We start from the raw sequence: 25,397 nt of genomic DNA, 5'->3' as shown, positions 1-25,397 counted from the left end.
ATGTAGCATGTTGTGTTATGAATGATGTAGCATGTTGTGTTATGAATGATGTAGCATGTTGTGTTATGAATGATGTAGCATGTTGTGTTTGTTATGAATGATGTAGCATGTTGTGTTTGTTATGAATGATGTAGCATGTTGTGTTTGTTATGAAGGATGTAGCATGTTGTGTTTGTTATGAATGATGTAGCATGTTGTGTTATGAATGATGTAGCGTGTTGCGTTTGTTATGAATGATGTAGCATGTTGTGTTTGTTATGAATGATGTAGCATGTTGTGTTTGTTATGAAGGATGTAGCATGTTGTGTTTGTTATGAATGATGTAGCATGTTGTGTTATGAATGTTATAGCGTGTTGCGTTTGTTATGAATGATGTAGCATGTTGTGTTTGTATTGAATGGTGTAGCATGTTGTGTTTGTTATGAATGATGTAGCATGTTGTGTTTGTTATGAGTGATGTAGCATGTTGTGTTATGAGTGATGTAGCATGTTGTGTTATGAGTGATGTATCATGTTGTGTTATGAATGATGTAGCATGTTGTGTTATGAATGATGTAGCATGTTGTGTTATGAATGATGTAGCATGTTGTGTTTGTTATGAATGATGTAGCGTGTTGTGTTATGAATTATATAGCGTGTTGTGTTATGAATGATGTAGCATGTTGTGTTTGTTATGAATGATGTAGCATGTTGTGTTATGAATGATGTAGCATGTTGTGTTTGTTATGAATGATGTAGCATGTTGTGTTTGTTATGAATGATGTAGCATGTTGTGTTTGTTATGAATGATGTAGCATGTTGTGTTGTGTTATGAATTATGTAGCATGTTGTGTTTGTTATGAATGATGTAGCATGTTGTGTTTGCTATGAATGATGTAGCATGTTGTGTTTGTTATGAATGATGTAGCATGTTGTGTTTGTTATGATGTAGCATGTTGTGTTATGAATGATGTAGCATGTTGTGTTTGTTATGAATGATGTAGCATGTTGTGTTATGAATGATGTAGCATGTTGTGTTTGTTATGAATGATGTAGCATGTTGTGTTTGTTATGAATGATGTAGCATGTTGTGTTTGTTATGAATGATGTAGCATGTTGTGTTGTGTTATGAATTATGTAGCATGTTGTGTTTGTTATGAATGATGTAGCATGTTGTGTTTGCTATGAATGATGTAGCATGTTGTGTTTGTTATGAATGATGTAGCATGTTGTGTTTTGAATGATGTAGCATGTTGTGTTATGAATGATGTAGCATGTTGTGTGTGTTATGAATGATGTAGCATGTTGTGTTATGAATGATGTAGCATGTTGTGTTATGAATGATGTAGCATGTTGTGTTTGTTATGAATGATGTAGCATGTTGTGTTTGTTATGAATGATGTAGCATGTTGTGTTTGTTATGAAGGATGTAGCATGTTGTGTTTGTTATGAATGATGTAGCATGTTGTGTTATGAATGATGTAGCGTGTTGCGTTTGTTATGAATGATGTAGCATGTTGTGTTTGTTATGAATGATGTAGCATGTTGTGTTTGTTATGAAGGATGTAGCATGTTGTGTTTGTTATGAATGATGTAGCATGTTGTGTTATGAATGTTATAGCGTGTTGCGTTTGTTATGAATGATGTAGCATGTTGTGTTTGTATTGAATGGTGTAGCATGTTGTGTTTGTTATGAATGATGTAGCATGTTGTGTTTGTTATGAGTGATGTAGCATGTTGTGTTATGAGTGATGTAGCATGTTGTGTTATGAGTGATGTATCATGTTGTGTTATGAATGATGTAGCATGTTGTGTTATGAATGATGTAGCATGTTGTGTTATGAATGATGTAGCATGTTGTGTTTGTTATGAGTGATGTAGCATGTTGTGTTTGTTATGAATTATGTAGCATGTTGTGTTTGTTATGAATGATGTAGCATGTTGTGTTTGCTAATATTGATGTAGCATGTTGTGTTATGAATGATGTAGCATGTTCTACCATCTCTTCTGAACTAGTCTGTCTGTCTCACTTTCACCCCCAGAGGCTTTTTATCTGAAAGTCAAACACACAAGCCACTACAGCCAGAGGCCTAGCTGGTAGCATTTAGCATTGTGAGGTTGTGTTGTGTGTTACATGTCTGTGTGAGAGAGAGAGAGAGACACAGTTGAAGTCGGAAGTTTCCACAAAATACATTTAAACTCAGTTTTTCACAATTCCTGACATTTAATCCCAGTATCAATTCTCTGTTTTAGGTCAGTTAGGATCGCCACTTCATTTTAAGAATGTGAAATGTAAGAATAATAGTAGAGATAATGATTTATTTCAGCTTTTATTTCTTTCATCACATTCCCAGTGGGTCAGAAGTTTACCTATACTCAATAGGTATTTGGTAGCATTGCCTTTAAATTGTTTAACTTGGGTCAAATGTTTCGGGTAGCCTTGCACAAGCTTCCCACAATACGTTGGGTGAATTTTGCCCATTCCTTCTGACAGAGCCGTTGTAACTGAGTCAGGTTTGTAGGCCTCCTTGCTCGCACAAGCTTTTTCAGTTCTGCCCACAAATTTTCTATAGGATTGAGGTCAGCTTTTTGTGATGGCCACTCCAATACCTTGACTTTGTTGTCTTTAAGCCATTTTGCCACAACTTTGGAAGTAGGCTTGGGGTCATTGTCCATTTGGAAGACCCATTTGCAACCAAGCTTTAACTTCCTGACTGATGTCTTGAGATGTTGCTTCAATATATCCACATCATTTTCATTTCTCATGATGCCATCTATTTTGTGAAGTGCACCAGTCCCTCCTACAGCAAAACACACCCACAACATGATGCTGCCACCCCCGTGCTTCACGGTTGGGATGGATGGTATTCTTTGGCTTGCAAGCCTCCCCCTTTTTCCTCCAAACATAACGATGGTCATTATGGCCAAACAGTTCTATTTTTGTTTCATCAGACCAGAGGACATTTCTCCAAAAAGTATGATCTTTGTCCCCATCTGCAGTTGCAAACCGTAGTCTGGCTTTTTATGGCGGTTTTGGAGCAGTGGCTTCTTCCTTGCTGAGCGGCCTTTCAGGTTATGTTGATATAAGACTCGTTTTACTGTGGATATAGATACTTTTGTACCTGTTTCCTCCAGCATCTTCACAAGGTCCTTTGTTGTTGTTCTGGGATTGATTTGCACTTTTTGCACCAAAGTACGTTCATCTTTAGGAAACAGAACGCGTCTCCTTCCTGAGCTGTATGACGGCTGCTTAGTCCCATGGTGTTTATACTTGCTTACTATTGTTTGTACAGATGAGCGTGGTACCTTCAGGTGTTTGGAAATTGCCCCCAAGGATGAACCAGACTTGTGGAGGTCTACAATTTATTTTCTGAGGTCTTGGCTGATTTCTTTTGATTTTCCCATGATGTCAAGCAAAGAGGCACCGAGTTTGAAGGTAGGCCTTGAAATACATCCACAGGTACACCTCCAATTGACTCAAATTACATCAATTAGCCTATCAGAAGCTTCTAAACCCATGACATCATTTTCTGGAATTTTCCAAGCTGTTTAAAGGCACAGTCAACTTAGTGTATGTAAACTTCTGACCCACTGGAATTGTGATACAGTGAGTTATAAGTTAAATAATCTGTCTTTAAACAATTGTTGGAAAAATGGTGGGTGGAAAAATATGCTTTCTTCAGCAGCGGTGAACAACTTTACTTCTCCTTTCTCTAATCTTCTTTCTCCCTCCTTCCCTTTTCGTGACCAACAGAATTATCTTTAGACGCTGGGGCCTTGACCGCCGTCAACAGTATCAGAAACAGAGAGGTGTGAAGTTTCCACAACAGAGTTAGAGTCAGTTTATCATGTACTTCTCTTTAGACGCTGCAGCCTTGACCTCCATCAACAGAGTTAGAGTTAGTTTATGAGAACATACAGACACCACTGACTGGAACCATTTTTCTATAATGTCGTTTTGTGTGTTTATCTTGAGCAACACCAGTTTATGGTTGCCAACTTGCCAAATAAAGCTTCCAATACCTAGAGGTTCTATGTGTTGTATCCTAATTTGTCCACTAAATGGCAGTGCTCCATGTGTTGTGTCCTGATTTGTCCACTAGATGGCAGTGCTCCATGTGTTGTAACGGTGTAATACTGTACACTGTGATACATCTATTACATTCCCTGGCTGCAGACATGGATGATACTTTCGGTAGAAGTTGTCCCACAGATCTAGGATCAGATTACTCTACCTCCATTTCTGACGCCATGCTATCAAATTAAATAACATTTTATTTGTCACATGCTGAATACAACAGGTGTAGACTTTTACCGTGAAATGCTTACTTACAAGCCCCTAACCAACAATGTAGTTCAAGAAATAGAGTTAAGAATATATTTACAAAATTAACTAAAGTCAAAAAGAAAATATAGAGTAACACAATAAAATGACATAACAATAATGAGGCTATATACAGGGGGTGCTGGTACCAAGTCAATATGTGGGGATACAGGTTAGACCAGGTAATTTGTATGGTAGGTAGGGGTAAAGTGACTATGCATAGATAATGAACAGTGAATAGTAGCAGTGCAAAAACAAATGTAAATGTCCGGGTGGCCATTTTATACATTTGTCAGAAGTCTTACAGCTTGGGGGTAAAAGCTGTTAAGGAGCCTTTTAGACCAGGACTTGGCGCTCTGGTACTGCTTGCCGTGTGGTAGCAGGGAGAACAGTCTATGACTTGATGACTGGAGTCTCTGACCATTTTTTGGGCCTTCCTCTTACAACGCCTGGTATAAAGGTCCTAGATGGCAGGAAGCTTGCCCCCAGTGATGTACTGTTCTCACTACCCTCTGTAGTGCCTTGCTGTCGGAGGCCGATCAGCTGCCATACCAGGCGGGGATGCAACCGGTCAGGATGCTCTCGATGGTTTAGCTGTAGAACTTTTTGAGGATCTGGGGACCCATGCCAAATCTTTTCAGTCTCCTGAGGGGGAAAAGCTATTGTCGTGCCCTCTTGATGACTGTCTTGGTGTGTTCGGACCAGACAGTTTGTTGGTGATGTGGACACCAAGGAACTTGAAGCTCTCGACCCGTCCCGCTACAGCCCTGTCAATGTTAATGGGGGCGTGTACAGCCCTCCTTTTCCTGTAGTCTACGATCATCTCCTTTGTCTTGCTCACATTGAGGGGAGCTTGTTGTCCTAGCACCACACTGCAGGTCTCTGACCTCCTCCCTATAGGCTGTCTCATCTTTGTCGGTGATCAGGCCTACCACCGTTGTGTCGTCAGCAAACTTAATGATAGTGTTGGAGTCCTGCTTGGTCAATCAGCTGTGGGTGAACAGGGAGTACAGGAGGGGACTAAGCACGCACCCCTGTGGGTTCCCGGGGTTGAGGATCAGTGTGGCAGATGTGTTGTTGCCTACCCTCACCACCTGCGGGCAGTCTGACAGGAAATTCAGGATCCAGTTGCAGAGGGAGGTGTTTAGTCCCAGGATCCTTAGCTTATTGAGGAGCTTTGAGGGCACTATGGTGTTGAACGCTGAGCTGTAGGCAATGAACAGGATTCTTACATAGGTGTTTCTTTTATCCAGGTGGGGAACTGCAGTATGGTTTGTAATAGAGACTGCGTTATCTGTGGATCTGTTGGGGCGGTATGCAAATTGGGTGGGTATAGGGTTTCTGGGATGATGGTGTTGATGTGAGCCATGACCAGCCTTTCAAAGCACTTCATGGCTACCAATGTGAGTGCTACTGGGCGGTAGTCTTTTAGGCAGGTTACCTTCGCATTCTTGGGCACAGGGACTATGGTGGTCTGCTTGAAACATGGGTATTACAGACATGGTCAGGATGTACAAAAACACACACAATAGCACAATTGGTTAGGGGACTGTAAAACGGCAGCCATTCTCCTCTCCTGACACCGACAACAGTGTCTGCTCAGTGTTTATGGAAACAGTGTTGATTGTTGTGTTGTGACAAGGTAGGGGTGGTATACAGAAGATAGCCCTATTTGGTAAAATACCAAGTCCATATTATGGCAAGAACAGCTCAAATAAGCAAAAAGAAACAACAGTCCATCATTACTTTAAGACATGAAGGTCGGTCAATAAAACCGCATACAAACATGGTCTCTTTTGTTCTTTCTTAAGGCAGCTCCAAAATGCAGGTGTTTCCGCATAGCTCAGTGCTTTCTGTGGTGGAGGGGCAGCCAGCGGAAAATACAGAGCGTAGGGGTTGGTAATGTTCTGTAGTTGCGCCGTGATTGGCTCAGTGTTCTGTCACTCATGGGGACACAACGTCGCCGCAAAATCTACAGGGAGAGCTAGAAAATTCAACTATGGCCTCTTTCTAGAGCTCCGACCTGAAGATAACTGACGTCATGATTCGACCTTGTTTTTTTTCCAGAGTTCCCAGTTGTCTTGAAAGCACCATAAATACAGAGAACGACAGACTTTGATGACAAAGTTTCATGAGAAAATTTGCCCACAAGAAGGACCGCCGTGCCACCCCCAAAAATGTTTATAATAAGCTTTTATTGTCTGCTTATATGCCCCCTTTTTATATCCCAAGGTTCTGACTTGGTGTACAGGTAGAATACTGTAAGAACGGCCCATGTTATGAATTCTGTCGCTGTACATTTCAAAAGTGCTGAACAAATAGTTATATTGCATTACGTCCGTCTCAGCTCACTCATTGTCTTAATCAAAATTACGACTGCCTCTTATCCACTCATCGTTCCCTTATGCCATAGTTGTACATCTCAATTGTCAGCAGAAACCACATTTGTTTAAACAAGTCAGCCATATCAGCTATGTTTTTTTAAAGGCAGTTAATGAGGCTGAATGAACTGTTTCGCTGCCAGACAAGGCTCCACTGAGGCTCATGGGTAGTGGTGGTAAGGAGTCACTCCGTGGTGCTGAAAAGAAGTCTCTGCTGTTGGGACAGCTTCATGTAGGCCCTAAATAGTTTATGTGAAACGTTTGTCACCGTTATAGTGCAATTAATGTATTGTTTAGTTTTGTGTTGTGTAGTGTAGTGGCTTTGTTGGCATGAATCGAAAAAAAAATTCCTTGACCCACCAAGATTTACAGCTAAAATCGCCACTGGACAACAAGTAGGCTGTGGTAAATATTTCAATTTACAACAACTAGGGATGTGCGAAGAACATTGATCATATAAAATAAATGTGACTTTCACTGTCAGTTGTTGATCAGTATGGCAGAAATGACTCAAGGCCCTGGGGGCTGTAGGGGGAACCTGGAATGGAGTATTTAGAAGATACTCAAGGCCCTGGGGGCTGTAGGGGAAACCTGGAATGGAGCATTTAGAAGATACTCAAGGCCCTGGGGGCTGTAGGGGAAACCTGGAATGGAGCATTTAGAAGATACTCAAGGCCCTGGGGGCTGTAGGGGAAACCTGGAATGGAGTATTTAGAAGATACTCAAGGCCCTGGGGGCTGTAGGGGAAACCTGGAATGGATCATTTAGAAGATACTCAAGGCCCTGGGGGCTGTAGGGGAAACCTGGAATGGAGCATTTAGAAGATACTCAAGGCCCTGGGGGCTATAGGGGAAACCTGGAATGGAGCATTTAGAAGATACTCAAGGCCCTGGGGGCTGTAGGGGAAACCTGGAATGGAGTATTTAGAAGATACTCAAGGCCCTGGGGGCTGTAGGGGAAACCTGGAATGGAGTATTTAGAAGATACATAAAGGGAAGTGAGTGAAATGAAAAACAGAGTGGTTGTGATGTCATTCAGAACAGATTAAAAAACAGGCTACATGATTGAAGAAAATCATTTATTTCATTATATATGCTACAAAGACAAAAGCAATATCTTACCTGGATGATTCATTGAAAAATAATGGTTTTGCACAAAACAACCACAATAAAACAAAAGGCCTACATTAGTTTCATGTTTAAATCAAATAATGATGAACAACTATAGAGACCAAAATGGGAAAAATAAAGTAAATAATTATAATAATTGAATTCTCCTCTCCTGTATGTTTTCTATCTCTGTAACATGTAACGGTATAACATTATACTGAACCTGTAACAATAATGCCTGAACCTCAACACCTATCAGTTGATCTGTATAGACATGAAAAGTGAAGGCATTTACAATGTATCAACCATAATGCTATACAGTATATGACCAGTATATGACTGATGTTAAAGGACAGCTGCTGAATGAATAATACAACACACATTATATTAAAACACATTCCAATCAGAATAATACATGTATCAGTTAATAGATCACATTTGATCAAATGCCACTATTGTTCCAGCAGGTGGAGCTACAATGTAACAACATACAGCATTGTGACTCACAGTTCTATATTAGAATTCCATGAGTTCCATTCTGATGGTTGTTATGGTGATCAGGTGATCTCAGCCTCACTCTTCTTCAACATGATCACCTGTTCAACACAGAAGTAGTTCATCAGTGTGGCCATGTATTTACTTATCCAGTACAGAACCACTTAGAAATGTAAATCATATCAGATGATTTACTAGTCAATACTGTGCTACTTAGAATCCTATCAAATTACTTCCAATGGGTTCATGCTTATGTCCAGTTCTCCCTTATCAATACCTGGGATATTTACTCCTTGTCAATACCCAGGCTATTTACTTCTAATTGCAGCTAGCCTCGTGGTTAGAGTGTTGGACTCATAAACAAGGCAGTTAACCCACTGTTCCTAGGCTGTCATTGAAAATAAGGATTTGTTCTTAACTGACTTGTTAAATAAAGGTAAAAAAAAAGAATTCATTCATATCAGTGACATATGTTGTGGTAGTTCTAATCCTCCGGTCTGACGGAGCCTGCATTCCATAGAATGGGTTGGTGTTTGTGTACTTGGGTGAACCAGCCTCATTATTGCAGAGCACTCTATTCACTATTCATGTATTCACCTGTGTGTGTATTGTGACCTGCTTCCTTATTAAACCTCTTAAGGATCGGACCCTTTTTTAAATGTTATCCTAAACATACCTAAATCAAACTGCCTATAACTCAGGCCCTGAAGCAAGGATATGCATATTCTTGGTACCATTTGAAAGGAAACACTTTGAAGTTTGTGGAAATGTGAAAGGAGTGTAGGAGAATACAACACAATAGATCTGGTAAAAGATAATACAAAGAAAAAAACAACCGTTCTTTTGTATTTTTTGTACCATCATCTTTGAAATGCAAGAGAACGGCCATAATGTATTATTCCATACGTTTTGAATAAAGTAATATGCTGATTGGTGATTGACCTCTCCCATTATTTGGGGGGATTTCCACGACAATACCCAGAATATTTACTCCTAAATGAATTAATTCATATCAGTTACATTACATATTGTGGTAGTTGACTCTAATCCATCCTACTATCTACTACTACTAAGAGGTAACATAATATAGTACACACTGTGTTCAGAATACCATATTGTGCCACTGCAGCTGTTGTGCTGTGAAGGTAGAAACTCACCTAATTGGTCTTGGTGGGTCTTCCTGGGTACCCTGGTTTCACCTAAACAGACAGTTACCAACACTGTACAACATGGTTCAATCAGAGATACAGTTATCAACACTTTACAACATGGTTCAATCAGAGCATACAGTTATCAACACTTTACAACATGGTTCAATCAGAGATACAGTTATCAACACTTTACAACATGGTTCAATCAGAGCATACAGTTATCAACACTTTATAACATGGTTCAATCAGAGATACAGTTATCAACACTTTATAACATGGTTCAATCAGAGATACAGTTATCAACACTTTAAACATGGTTCAATCAGAGATACAGTTATCAACACTTTACAACATGGTTCAATCAGAGATACAGTTACCAACACTGTAAACATGGTTCAATCAGAGCTACAGTTATCAATAATTTACAACATGGTTCAATCAGAGATACAGTTATCAACACTTCTAAGCATGGTTCAATCAGAGATAGAGTTATCAACACTTTAAGACATGGTTCAATCAGAGATACAGTTATCAACACTTTACAACATGGTTCAATCAGAGATACAGTTATCAACACTTCTATAAAGCAGTCACATAACAATAATACATTACCAAACATCAGCTCTTTAATCCCAACCCTCAGCCACTCTCAGCCCCTCCCACCTATCACCATTGGCCTCGTTTGGTTTCAATGTGACATATATTTTCAATTGTGCTGTGATGTTTTGCAAAATGTTTTAACCTTTCTAATCGTATATTATCTACAGATTGTGAGCTAAAGATGAAAACCTTTCCAACGAGTATTATTATATTATTGATTGACTGACTGGCTTTCCAAATCTCCCAACACTGCTATTTGTAAGGTTCATTTGAAGTGCATGTTGTGATTTTTTAACCATTCCTGAACCAGTGACCAGAAACAAGCTACATAGGGGCAATACCAGAATAAATGATCTATTATACATATCAAGTGTAGTTGTTTGTACCAGTTCATAAACCATGTGCCATGGAATTGGTACATTGAACATCTCCTTCCATTTATTCTGCAACCTGTATGGTGTAGCTGTCTACCTTTTTGTCCTCAGATGAAACTGGTATATTTTTCTATTTATGCCAGTTCCTTTCAGCCAATTTGTATCTTTAATATATTTCGCCGGCAAACCAGTTCCCTACCTTCTCCCTTTTCCTCCTGCCTCCTCCATTTTGTGGTAGTGCTGCAATCAGTTGGTTGTAAGTTTGGATTGAGCAGATATTCCCACATATTTACAATAACTGCATATGTGACATAACTCATAATATCATTAATAAATATAATATTGTTTTTCTTCATTTAAATGTTTCTTAATTTTTCCCTTGGGTTGTGCCGTGGTGGAGATCTTTGTGGGTTATACTCAGCCTTGTCTCAGGATGGTAAGTTGGTGGTTGAAGATATCACTCCAGTGTTTTGGGGGCTGTGCTTTGGCAAAGTGGGTGGGGTTATATCCTGCCTGTTTGGCCCTGTCCGGGGGTATCATCGGATGGGGCCACAGTGTCTCCTGACCCCTCCTGTCTCAGCCTCCAGTATTTATGCTGCAGTAGTTTATGTGTCGGGGGGCTAGGGTCAGTCTGTTAGATCTGGAGTATTTCTCTTGTCTTATCCGGTGTCCTGTGTGAATTTAAATATGCTCTCTCTAATTCTCTCTTTCTGTCTTTCTCTCGGAGGACCTGAGCCATAGGACCATGCCTCAGGACTACCTGGCATGATGACTCCTTGCTGTCCCCAGTCCACCTGGCCGTCCTGCTGCTCCAGTTTCAACTGTTCTGCCTGCGGCTATGGAACCCTGTCATGTTCACCGGACGTGCTACCTGTCCCAGACCTGCTGGTTTCAACTCTCTAGAGACAGCAGGAGCGGTAGAGATATTCTGAATGATCGGCTATGAAAAGCCAACTGACATTACTCCTGAGGTGCTGACTTGTTGAACCCTCGACAACTACTATGATTATTATTATTTCACCATACTGGTCATTTATGAACATTTGAACATCTTGGCCATGTTCTGTTATAATCTCCACCCGGCACAGCCAGAAGAGGACTGGCCACCCCTCATAGCCTGGTTCCTCTCTAGGTTTCTTCCTAGGTTTTGGCCTTTCTAGCGAGTTTTTCTGGCCACCGTGCTTCTACACCTGCATTGCTTGCTGTTTGGGGTTTTATGGGTTTCTGTACAGCACTTTGAGATATCAGCTGATGTAAGAAGGGCTTTATAAATACATTTGATTTGATTTTTTATTCATCAAAATATTTGAGTTTAACCATAACATTTGTTGTAATATTTGTTCTCTCTTTTCTGGAGGATAAAACCGAAATTGTAACCTGCTTTGTATAGCTTGTTTAAGAAAGGGCAATACCTTAAGCAACATTTCATTTTCAATTAGTCGGAAATGAGACGTAATCTGTATAAACTCATATTTATTATATAAATAGGCAAGTTTAATTATGTCTGGCTTAGCATTCCAAATAAAATGAAATTTTTCGCTCATATGATTTAACAAACGAGTCATCTGGAGTAGGCAGAGCCATTAGTCAGTCAGTCAGCCGTGATAGGACCATTAGTCAGTCAGTCAACTGTGATAGGACCATTAGTCAGTCAGTCAACTGTGATAGGACCATTAGTCAGTCAGTCAACTGTGATAGGACCATTAGGCAGTCAGTCAACTGTGATAGGACCATTAGTCAGTCAGTCAACTGTGATAGGACCATTAGTCAGTCAGTCAACTGTGATAGGACCATTAGTCAGTCAACTGTGATAGGACCATTAGTAAGTCAACTGTGATAGGACCATTAGTAAGTCAACTGTGATAGGACCAAAGAGTTAATCAATGTGATTTTTCCATAAATAGACAAGTTTTTACCTCTCCATGGTTGCAGAATCGTATCTATTTTTGCTAACTATAGATTGAAATGAATTGTGGTAAGTTCATTTATATTTTTTGAGATGTGAATACCAATTATGTCTACTCCACCATCCGCCCATTTTATTTATAAACTACAAGGTAGTGTAAACACTGTATTTTTTAACGATCCAATACATAATACTTGTCATAATTAGGTTTTAGTCCAGAGAGGCTAGAAAAGTGACCAAGATATTCATTGAGACTGTGCAGGGATCCAGATTGAGGACTAGAGTCATCAACATACATTGAGACTGTGCAGGGATCCAGATTGTGGACTAGAGTCATCAACATTCATTGAGACTGTGCAGGGATCCAGATTGTGGACTAGAGTCATCAACATTCATTGAGACTGTGCAGGGATCCAGATTGTGGACTAGAGTCATCAACATACATTGAGACTGTGCAGGGATCCAGATTGTGGACTAGAGTCATCAACATACATCGACACTTTTGTTTTTATCCTCTGGATTTCTAACCCCTTGATGTTCTTGTTGGATCTAATTTTAATAGCTAGCATTTCAATGGCCATAATAATATAATTCTGATTTACAAATGAGGCGATCCTGTATAAACTCAGGATCTCACCTTGAGTCCTACTCCTGCAGCCTTTCACCAGCAGTATGATGGTCACCAGCAGGTAGGGAGACCCCACCAGTAGACTACACAGCAGCCTGGGTAGAGACATGGACAACACTGGGACTGCTGGAGATGGAATGGGAGTTGGAACTGCAGATGGAGAAAGAAAACAATTTAAAACAACACTGGAGATGGTGATGGGCAGAGACATGGACAACACTGGAGATGGTGCTGGAGAGAGATGGACAACACTGGAGATGATGCTGGGTAGAGACATGGACAACACTGGAGATGATGCTGGGTAGAGACATGGACAACACTGGAGATGATGCTGGGTAGAGACATGGACAACACTGGAGATGGTGCTGGGTAGAGACATGGACAACACTGGAGATGGTGCTGGAGGGAGACATGGACAACACTGGAGATGGTGCTGGAGGGAGACATGGACAACACTGGAGATGGTGCTGGGTAGAGACATGGACAACACTGGAGATGGTGTTGGGTAGAGACATGGACAACACTGGAGATGGTGCTGGAGAGAGACATGGACAACACTGTAGATGGTGCTGGAGAGAGACATGGACAACACTGTAGATGGTGCTGGAGAGACATGGACAACACTGGAGATGGTGCTGGAGAGAGACATGGACAACACTGTAGATGGTGCTGGAGAGACATGGACAACACTGGAGATGGTGCTGGGCAGAGACATGGACAACACTGGAGATGGTGCTGGGTAGAGACATGGACAACACTGGAGATGGTGCTGGGTAGAGACATGGACAACACTGGAGATGGTGCTGGGCAGAGACATGGACAACACTGTAGATGGTGCTGGGCAGAGACATGGACAACACTGGAGATGGTGATGGGTAGAGACATGGACAACACTGGGACTGCTGTTGGAGGAAGATCGAATAAACCCCGAGTGTCTTCCATTCTACTAGCTAACATGCAATCATTGGAAAATAAAATTGACGACCTACGAGGAAGATAAAACTACCACCGGGACATTAAAAACTGTAATATCTTACGCTTCACTGAGTCGTGTCTGAATGATGACATTACCAACATACAGCTGGATGGTTATACACTGTATCAGCAGGATAGAACAGCGGCGTCTGGTAAGACAAGGGGGGCGGACTATGTATATTTGTAAACAACAGCTGGTGTACGATATCTAAGGAAGGCTCAAAGTTTTGCTCGCCTGAGGTAGAGTATCTCATGATAAGCTGTAGACCACACTATCTACCTAGAGAGTTTACATCTGTATTTTCCGTAGCTGTCTACATACCACCACAAATTAACAGGAAGCACCAGTGACACGGTCAATAAAAAAGTGGTCAGATGAATCAGATGCTAAACTACAGGACTGTTTAGTTAGCACAGACTGGAATATGTTCCATGACTCTTCCGATGGCATTGAGGAGTACACCACATCAGTCATTGGCTTCACCAATAAGTGCATCAATGATGTCGTCCCCACAGTGACCGTACGTACATACCCCAACCAGAAGCCATGGATTACAGACAACATCGGCACTGAGCTTAAGGCTAGAGCTGCCGCTTTCAAGGAGCGAGACTAACCTGGAAGCTTATAAGAAATCCCACTATGCCCTCCGACAAAACATCAAAAAGGCAAAGTGTCAATACAGGCCTAAGATTGAATCGTACTACAACCGGCTCCAATGCTCGTCGGATGTGGCTGGACTTGCAAAAGTATTACAGACGAAAAAGGGAAGCACTGCTGCGAGCTGCCAAGTGACTAGAGCCTACCAGACAAGCTAAATTCCTTCTATGCTCGCTTCTAGGCAAATAGCACTGAAACACACATGAGAGCACCAGCTGTTCCGGTACACTCTCCGTAGCTGATGTGATTAAGACCTTTAAACAGGTCAACATTCACAAGGCCGCAGGACCAGATGGATTACCAGGATGTGTACTGCAAGCATGTGCTGACCAACTGGCAAGTGTCTTCACTGACATTATCTACCTCTCCCTGTCTGAGTCTGTAATACCAACATGTTTCAAGCAGACCACCATAGTCCCTGTGCCCAAGAACACAAAGGCAAAGGCAACCTGATTAAATGACTACAGACCCATAGCACTTACGTCTGTAGCCATGAAGGGCTTTGAAAGGCTGGTCATGGCTCACATCAACACCATTATCCCAGAAACCCTAGACCCACTCCAATTTGCATACCGCCCTAACAGATTCACAGATGATGAAATCTCTATTGCACTCCACACTGCCCTTTCCCACCTGGACAAAAGGATCACCTATGTGAGAATGGTATTCATTGACTACAGCTCAGCGTTCAACACCATAGTGCCCTCAAAGCTCATCAATAAGCTAAGGATCCTGGGACTAAACACCTCCCTCTGCAGCTGGATCCTGGACTTCCTGATGAGCCGCCCCCAGGTGGTAAGGGTAGGTAACAACACATCTGCCAGGCTGATCCTCAACACAGGGATCCCTCACGGGTGCGTGTTCAGTCTCCTCCTGTACTCCCTGTTCACTCATGACTGCATGGCCAGGCACAACTCCAACATTAATTTTGCTGATGATACAAGTGGTAGGCCTGATCACCGACAACAATGAGACATCCTATAGGGAGTAGGTCAGAGACCTGGCCGTGTGGTTCCAGGACAACAAACTCTCCCTCAATGTGATCAAGACAAAGGAGATGATTGTGGACTACAGGAAAAAGAGAACCGAGCATGCCCCCATTCTCATCAAAGAGGCTGTAGTGGAGCAGGTTGAGAGCTTCAAGTTCCTTGGTGTCCACATCACTAACAAACTAACATGGTACAAGCACACCAAGACAGTCGTGAAGAAGTGCACGACAAAACCTATTCCCCCTCAGGTGACTGAAAAGATTTGGCATGGGTCCTCAGATCCTCAAAAGGTTCTACAGCTGCACCATCGAGAGCATCCTGACTGGTTGCATCACTGCCTGGTACGGCAAATGCTCGGCATCTGACCGCAAGGCACTGCAGAGGGTAGTGCGCACGGCCCAGTACGTTACTGGGGCCAAGCTTCCTGCCATCCAGGACCTCTGTACCAGGTTGTTTCAGAGGAAGGCCCTACAAATTGTCAAAGACCCCAGCCACCCTAGGCATAGACTGTTCGCTCTGCTACCGCACGGCAAGCGATACCGGAATGCCAAGTCTAGGACCAAGAGGCATCTAAACAGCTTCTACCCCCAAGCCATAAGACTCCTGAAGATCTAATCAAATGGCTACCCAGACAATTTGCATTGCCCCCCCACCCCTCTTCTACGCTGCTGCTACTCTCTGTTATTATCTATGCACAGTCACTTTAATAACTCTACCTACATGTACATACTACCTCAATTACCTCGACTAACTGGTGCCCCCGCACATTGACTCTATACCGGTACCCCCTGTATATAGCCTCCACATTGACTCTGTACCGGTACCCCCTGTATAAAGCCTCCACATTGTACGTGTACCCCATGTATATACATTTACATTTACGTCATTTAACAGACACTCTTATCCAGAGCGACTTACAAATTGGTGCATTCACCTTATGATATCCAGTGGAACAACCACTTTACAATAGTACAACTATATCTCTTTCTGGGGGGGAGGGTAGGGGGGGTGGGTTAGAAGGATGACTTTATCCTATCCCAGGTATTCCTTAAAGAGGTGGGGTTTCAGGTGTCTCCGGAAGGTGGTGATTGACTCCGCTGTCCTGGCGTCGTGAGGGAGCTTGTTCTACCATTGGGGTGCCAGAGCAGCGAACAGTTTTGACTGGGCTGAGCGGGAACTGTGCTTCCTCAGGGGTAGGGAGGCGAGCAGGCCAGAGGTGGATGAACGCAGTGCCCTTGTTTGGGTGTAGGGACTGATCAGAGCCCTGAAGGTACGGAAGTGCCGTTCCCCTCACAGCTCCGTAGGCAAGCACCATGGTCTTGTAGCAGATGCGAGCTTCAACTGGAAGCCAGTGGAGTGTACGGAGGAGCGGGGTGACGTGAGAGAACTTGGGAAGGTTGAACACCAGACGGGCTGTAGCGCTCTGGATGAGTTGTAGGGGTTTAATGGCACAGGCAGGGAGCCCCGCCAACAGCGAGATGCAGTAATCCAGACGGGGGATGACAAGTGCCTGGATTAGGAGCCTCCACATATAGCCTCCACATTGACTCTGTACTGGTACTCCCTGTATATAGCCTCCACATTGACTCTGTACCGGTACCCCCTGTATATAGTCTCCACATTGACTCTGTACCGGTACCCCCTGTATATAGCCTCCACATTGACCCTGTACCGGTACCCCTTGTATATAGCCTCCACATTGACTCTGTACCGGTACCCCCTGTATATAGCCTCCACATTGACTCTGTACCGGTACCCCCTGTATATAGCCTCCACATTGACTCTGTACTGGTACCCCCTGTATATAGCCTCCACATTGACTCTGTACCGTAACACCCTGTATATAGCCTCCACATTGACTCTGTACCGGTACCCCTGTATATAGCCTCCACATTGACTCTGTACCGGTACCCCCTGTATATAGCCTCCACATTGACTCTGTACCGGTACCCCCTGTATATAGCCTCAACATTGACTCTGTACCCCCTGTATATAGCCTCCACATTGACTCTGTACCGGTACCTCCTGTAAATAGCCCCCACATTGACTCTGTACCGGTACCCCCTGTATATAGCCTCCACATTGACTCTGTACCGGTACCCCCTGTATATAGCCTCCACATTGACTCTGTACCGGTACCCCCTGTATATAGCCTCCACATTGACTCTGTACCGGTACCCCCTGTATATAGCCTCCACATTGACTCTGTACCGGTACCCCCTGTATATAGCCTCCACATTGACTCTGTACCATAACACCCTGTATATAGCCTCCACATTGACTCTGTACCGGTACCCCTGTATATAGCCTCCACATTGACTCTGTACCGGTACCCCCTGTATATAGCCTCCACATTGACTCTGTACCGTAACACCCTGTATATAGCCTCCACATTGACTCTGTACCGGTAGCCCCTGTATATAGCCTCCACATTGACTCTGTACCGGTACCCCCTGTATATAGCCTCCACATTGACTCTGTACCGGTACCCCCTGTATATAGCCTCCACATTGACTCTGTACCGGTACCCCCTGTATATAGCCTCCACATTGACTCTGTACCGGTACCCCCTGTATATAGCCTCCACATTGACTCTGTACCGGTACCCCCTGTATATAGCCTCCACATTGACTCTGTACCGGTACCCCCTGTATATAGCCTCCACATTGACTCTGTACCGGTAGCCCCTGTATATAGCCTCCACATTGACTCTGTACCGGTAGCCCCTGTATATAGCCTCCACATTGACTCTGTACCGGTACCCCCTGTATATAGCCTCCACATTGACTCTGTACCGGTACCCCCTGTATATAGCCTCCACATTGACTCTGTACCGGTACCCCCTGTATATAGCCTCCACATTGACTCTGTACCGGTACCCCCTGTATATAGCCTCCACATTGACTCTGTACCGGTACCCCCGTATATAGCCACCACATTGACTCTGTACCGGTACCCCCTGTATATAGCCTCCACATTGACTCTGTACCGTAACACCCTGTATATAGCCTCCACATTGACTCTGTACCGTAACACCCTGTATATAGCCTCCACATTGACTCTGTACCGGTACCCCCTGTATATAGCCTCCACATTGACTCTGTACCGGTACCCCCTGTATATAGCCTCCACATTGACTCTGTACCGTAATACCCTGTATATAGCCTCCACATTGACTCTGTACCGGTACCCCCTGTATATAGCCTCCACATTGACTCTGTACCGGTACCCCCTGTATATAGCCTCCACATTGACTCTGTACCGGTACCCCCTGTATATAGCCTCCACATTGACTCTGTACCATAACACCCTGTATATAGCCTCCACATTGACTCTGTACCGGTACCCCTGTATATAGCCTCCACATTGACTCTGTACCGTAATACCCTGTATATAGCCTCCACATTGACTCTGTACCCCCTGTATATAGCCTCCACATTGACTCTGTACCGGTACCCCCTGTATATAGCCTCCACATTGACTCTGTACCGGTACCCCCTGTATATAGCCTCCACATTGACTCTGTACCGGTACCCCCGTATATAGCCTCCACATTGACTCTGTACCGTAACACCCTGTATATAGCCTCCACATTGACTCTGTACCGTAATACCCTGTATATAGCCTCCACTTTGACTCTGTACCGTAATACCCTGTATATAGCCTCCACATTGACTCTGTACCGGTACCCCCTGTATATAGCCTCCACATTGACTCTGTACCGGTAGCCCCTGTATATAGCCTCCACATTGACTCTGTACCGTAACACCCTGTATATAGCCTCCACATTGACTCTGTACCGTAACACCCTGTATATAGCCTCCACATTGACTCTGTACCGGTACCCCCTGTATATAGCCTCCACATTGACTCTGTACCGTAACACCCTGTATATAGCCTCCACATTGACTCTGTACCGGTACCCCCTGTATATAGCCTCCACATTGACTCTGTACCGGTACCCCCTGTATATAGCCTCCACATTGACTCTGTACCGGTACCCCCTGTATATAGCCTCCACATTGACTCTGTACCGTAATACCCTGTATATAGCCTCCACATTGACTCTGTACCGTAACACCCTGTATATAGCCTCACTATTGTTATTTTACTGCTGCTCTTTAATTGTTCCTTTTATTTCTTATTATTAGTAGTATTCTTTTTAAATGCATTGTTGGTTAAATAAAATTAAATAAAAAAGTTAAATAAAATTTAAAGTTAAATAAAATGCTTGTAAATAAGCATATCACTGTAAGGTCTACTGTCACGACTTTCTTCATCTTCCGACGATATAGCGAAATCGTCGTCTGAAAATGTGGACCAGAGTTGGTGTTCATTTTCTTAATTTATTAACGAACACGAAAAAACAAGAAAACAACAAATGACAGTTTTGCAGGCTAAACACACGCTAAACATACGCAGTGCAAAAACAATCTCCCACAAATACCACACAAACACACCCAACTAATATAGGACTTCCAATCAAAGGCAACACCACACAGCTGCCTTCAATTGGAAGTCCACCCCAATTACCTCTACATAGAAACACCCAACCTAGACAGAACAAAGAAAACCCAATCACATCCTGTAGAATAGTACCACCATCCCCTTCAGGACCAATCACATCACTGTAGAATACTACCATCATCCCCTTCAGGACCAATCACATCACTGTAGAATACTACCACCATTCCCTTCAGGACCAATCACATCACTGTAGAATACTACCATCATCCCCTTCAGGACCAATCACATCACTGTAGAATACTACCACCATCCCCTTCAGGACCAATCACATCACTGTAGAATACTACCACCATCCCCTTCAGGACCAATCACAACACTGTAGAATACTACCACCATCCCCTTCAGGACCAATCACATCACTGTAGAATACTACCACCATCCCCTTCAGGACCAATCACATCACTGTAGAATACTACCACCATCCCCTTCAGGACCAATCACATCACTGTAGAATACTACCACCATCCCCTTCAGGACCAATCACATCACTGTAGAATACTACCACCATGCCCTTCGGGACCAATCACATCCTGTAGAATACTACCACCATCCCCTTCAGGACCAATCACATCCTGTAGAATACTACCACCATCCCCGTCAGGACCAATCACATCCTGTAGAATACTACCACCATTCCCTTCAGGACCAATCACATCACTGTAGAATACTACCATCATCCCCTTCAGGACCAATCACATCACTGTAGATTGTCCATGGTTGTCCACAGGTAGATTGTTGATATTACCAGCTTATTCTTTTTGAGAAACCGAACAGTGGTCAATATAAACCCCCCAGTGGTCAATATACACCCCCCAGTGGTCAATATAAACCCCCCAGTGGTCAATATAAACCCCCCAGTGGTCAATATAAACCCCCCAGTGGTCAATATAAACCCCACAGTGGTCAATATAAACCCCCCAGTGGTCAATATAAACCCCCCAGTGGTCAATATAAACCCCACAGTGGTCAATATAAACCCCACAGTGGTCAATATAAACCCCACAGTGGTCAATATAAACCCCCCAGTGGTCAATATAAACCCCCCAGTGGTCAATATAAACCCCCCAGTGGTCAATATAAACCCCACAGTGGTCAATATAAACCCCACAGTGGTCATGATAAACCCCACAGTGGTCAATATAAACCCCCCAGTGGTCAATATAAACCCCCCAGTGGTCAATATAAACCCCCCAGTGGTCAATATAAACCCCACAGTGGTCAATATAAACCCCACAGTGGTCATGATAAACCCCACAGTGGTCAATATAAACCCCCCAGTGGTCAATATAAACCCCACAGTGGTCAATATAAACCCCACAGTGGTCAATATAAACCCCACAGTGGTCAATATAAACCCCCCAGTGGTCAATATAAACCCCCCAGTGGTCAATATAAACCCCCCAGTGGTCAATATAAACCCCACAGTGGTCAATATAAACCCCACAGTGGTCATGATAAACCCCACAGTGGTCAATATAAACCCCCCAGTGGTCAATATAAACCCCCCAGTGGTCAATATAAACCCCCCAGTGGTCAATATAAACCCCACAGTGGTCAATATAAACCCCACAGTGGTCAATATAAACCCCCCAGTGGTCAATATAAACCCCACAGTGGTCAATATAAACCCCCCAGTGGTCAATATAAACCCCACAGTGGTCAATATAAACCCCACAGTGGTCAATATAAACCCCACAGTGGTCAATATAAACCCCCCAGTGGTCAATATAAACCCCCCAGTGGTCAATATAAACCCCCCAGTGGTCAATATAAACCCCCCAGTGGTCAATATAAACCCCACAGTGGTCATGATAAACCCCCCAGTGGTCAATATAAACCCCACAGTGGTCATGATAAACCCCCCAGTGGTCAATATAAACCCCACAGTGGTCAATATAAACCCCACAGTGGTCAATATAAACCCCCCAGTGGTCATGATAAACCCCACAGTGGTCAATATAAACCCCACAGTGGTCAATATAAACCCCCCAGTGGTCAATATAAACCCCCCAGTGGTCAATATAAACCCCCCAGTGGTCAATATAAACCCCACAGTGGTCATGATAAACCCCCCAGTGGTCAATATAAACCCCACAGTGGTCAATATAAACCCCACAGTGGTCAATATAAACCCCACAGTGGTCAATATAAACCCCCCAGTGGTCAATATAAACCCCCCAGTGGTCAATATAAACCCCCCAGTGGTCAATATAAACCCCCCAGTGGTCATGATAAACCCCACAGTGGTCAATATAAACCCCACAGTGGTCAATATAAACCCCCCAGTGGTCAATATAAACCCCCCAGTGGTCAATATAAACCCCACAGTGGTCAATATAAACCCCCCAGTGGTCAATATAAACCCCCCAGTGGTCAATATAAACCCCCCAGTGGTCAATATAAACCCCCCAGTGGTCAATATAAACCCCACAGTGGTCAATATAAACCCCCCAGTGGTCAATATAAACCCCACAGTGGTCAATATAAACCCCCCAGTGGTCAGAGGGAAAGAGAGACACATTGATAAGAACACCAGACCCAGTGGTCAGGAGAATTTTCATGTTGCCATGTCACTTCTGGGTCTGGTGTTCTTATCAATGTGTCTCTCTTTCCCTCTTCTCTCTTTCTCTCGGTCGGCCTCTGGTAAACTGGCTCATCTTGGTGGTCAATCCTGTCTGAACTTGTCTCCCTCCCTCCATCTTTCTTTAGTTCTCTCTTTCCATCTTTCTTTCTCTCTCTCTCTCTCTCTCTCATTCTCTCTCCATCCACTCCTTGCCCTCCACACTTCACTGTTCTAGGAAGATGAAATTGAAGAGTTCAAGGTAAGTTGATGAGGTACGATCTTTCCATGCTTTTTTCTTCTGTCTGATTTGTTCTCATGCTTGTGGTCGTGCAGTGTATTATACTATATTGAAATGGAAAAGGTTGAAATGTTGTATCTTATATAAATAAGGTAACTCTCTCCTCACATGTCACTGTCATCCAGCTGTCTGGTGATTCTCCTTCAGAGTTGGTACACTTGTAGAGTCCTTCATCTGACTTGGATACTGCAGGGATGGTCATCTCTCCTGTAGTCTCAGTCCTGATGAGGGATCCATCTTTGTAGAAAACAGCTGTGAGGTCAGAGGGAGTTCCCTGATATCTGCAGCGCAGAGTCACAGAATCTCCCTCAGTCACAGGAAGGGCAGGGCTCTCCAGGATCACAGCACCAGCTGTATATAATATATAAACATCATATATAAACAGGTCTCTCCAGGATCACAGCTCCAGCTGTATATAATATATAAACATCATATATAAACAGGTCTCTCCAGGATCACAGCACCAGCTGTATATAATATATAAACATCATATATAAACGGGTCTCTCCAGGATCACAGCTCCAGCTGTATATAATATATAAACATCATATATAAACGGGTCTCTCCAGGATCACAGCACCAGCTGTATATAATATGTAATCATCATATATAAACAGGTCTCTCCAGGATCACAGCTCCAGCTGTATATAATATATAAACATCATATATAAACAGGTCTCTCCAGGATCACAGCTCCAGCTGTATATAATATATAAACATCATATATAAACAGGTCTCTCCAGGATCACAGCTCCAGCTGTATATAATGTATAAACATCATATATAAACGGGTCTCTCCAGGATCACAGCACCAGCTGTATATAATATGTAATCATCATATATAAACAGGTCTCTCCAGGATCACAGCTCCAGCTGTATATAATATATAAACATCATATATAAACAGGTCTCTCCAGGATCACAGCTCCAGCTGTATATAATATGTAATCATCATATATAAACAGGTCTCTCCAGGATCACAGCTCCAGCTGTATATAATATGTAATCATCATATATAAACATAACATCAGCTATATGAAACCAGATGAACCACTAAACACTATAATGTTAGTAGATGGTGTTTGTGGACATACCATGTACTGTGATGTTGACAGCATTGCTGTGTTCTCCAGACCCAGACTCACACCAGTACACTCCACTGTCTGATGGTTTTAGTGACACATTGCATGAAGACCCTTGTTGTTTTCCCCAGTCAGTATTACACTCTGAAAGGATTCCTCTCTCTGAGTTCCTCACCACTCTCCATCCAGCAGAGTTCCCCTGAACCTCACAGCTCAGAGAGACAGACTCATATTCAAAGAACTGATATCTGTCAGGACTGACACTCAGAGAGGCTGGAAGAGAGAGATCTGAGAAAGAGACAGAGAGACAGAGAGAGAGAGAGAGAAGAGAGAAAGAGAGAAAGAGAGAAAGTGAGAGAGGATTATTAAATATAGGCCCTCAAGAGCAGTAAAGCCTGTATTGGAACAGAGATGCTGAAACACAGCAGAGAACCTATTCTCAAGATGTTTAACTTAGTGATACTAAATCAAATTTCGAATCAAACTTATTTATAAAGCCCTTCTTACATCAGCTGATATCTCAAAGTGCTGTACAGAAACCCAGCCTAAAACCCCAAACAGCAAGCAATGCAGGTGTAGAAGCACGTTGGTTAGATAAAACTCCCTAGAAAGGCCAGAACCTAGGAAGAAACCTAGAGAGGAACCAGGTTATGAGGGTGGATAGTCCTCTTCTGGCTGTGCCGGGTGGATATTATAACAGAACATGGCCAAGATGTTAAAATGTTCATAGATGACCAGCAGGGTCAAATAATAATAATCACAGTGGTTGTCGAAGGTGCAACAGGTCAGCACCTCAGGAGTAAATGTCAATTGGCTTTTCATAGCCAATCATTCAGAGTATCTCTACAGCTCCTGCTGTCTCTAGAGAGTTGAAAACAGCAGGTCTGGGACAGGTAGCATTTCCGGTGAACAGGTCAGGGTTCCATAGCCGCAGGCAGAACAGCTGAAACTGGAGCAGCAGCACGGCCAGGTGGACTGGGGACAGCAAGGAGTCAGTCCTTGCAGTCCCCATCTATCCTGAGATCTGGAGACAAGGCTTTATATTCTAACAGAGATGCTGAAACACAGCAGAGAGAGGCTATTCTCTAGCTGTTTAACCTGGTGATGAGGGTAGGATACTATCCTGAGACCTGGAGACAAGGCTTTATCACTCCTAGATACACAAATGGTGACATGTTTGACCCTGTAAATATAGAGACATCTCTGTCGTGTAAGGTAGGTAGGGTTAGTGTAGGGGTAGGTAGGGTTAGTGTAGGGGTAGGTGGGGTTAGTGTAGGGGTAGGTAGGGATAGTGTAGAGTAGGTAGGTAGGGTTAGTGTAGGGTAGGTAGGGTTAGTGTAGGGTAGGTAGGGTTAGTG

At 43.2% G+C, this 25,397-nt stretch overlaps 1 protein-coding gene across 1 annotated transcript in view; it reads right to left on the bottom strand.

The window, feature by feature from the left end:
- Positions 1 to 7,748: 7,748 nt before the first annotated feature.
- Positions 7,749 to 25,397, bottom strand: part of LOC123724039 (low affinity immunoglobulin gamma Fc region receptor III-A) — a 28,677-nt gene continuing 11,028 nt past the window's right edge. The window contains exons 3-7 of the mRNA XM_082971747.1: positions 24,052 to 24,327; positions 23,066 to 23,308; positions 12,957 to 13,097; positions 9,446 to 9,487; positions 7,749 to 8,389 (exon numbers count right to left, since the gene is read on the bottom strand). Of these exons, the coding sequence (XP_082827873.1) occupies positions 8,367 to 8,389; positions 9,446 to 9,487; positions 12,957 to 13,097; positions 23,066 to 23,308; positions 24,052 to 24,327 (725 nt within the window). The 3' untranslated portion in view covers positions 7,749 to 8,366. The remainder of the gene's footprint in view (positions 8,390 to 9,445; positions 9,488 to 12,956; positions 13,098 to 23,065; positions 23,309 to 24,051; positions 24,328 to 25,397) is intronic.

This window comes from Salmo salar, unplaced genomic scaffold (genome assembly GCF_965601325.2).
Source record: "Salmo salar unplaced genomic scaffold, fSalSal1 ptg000412l, whole genome shotgun sequence".
Taxonomy (NCBI): domain Eukaryota; kingdom Metazoa; phylum Chordata; class Actinopteri; order Salmoniformes; family Salmonidae; genus Salmo; species Salmo salar.
The sequence above is the reverse complement of the archived record's forward strand: the minus strand, read 5'-3'. Positions and strand labels throughout refer to the sequence as shown.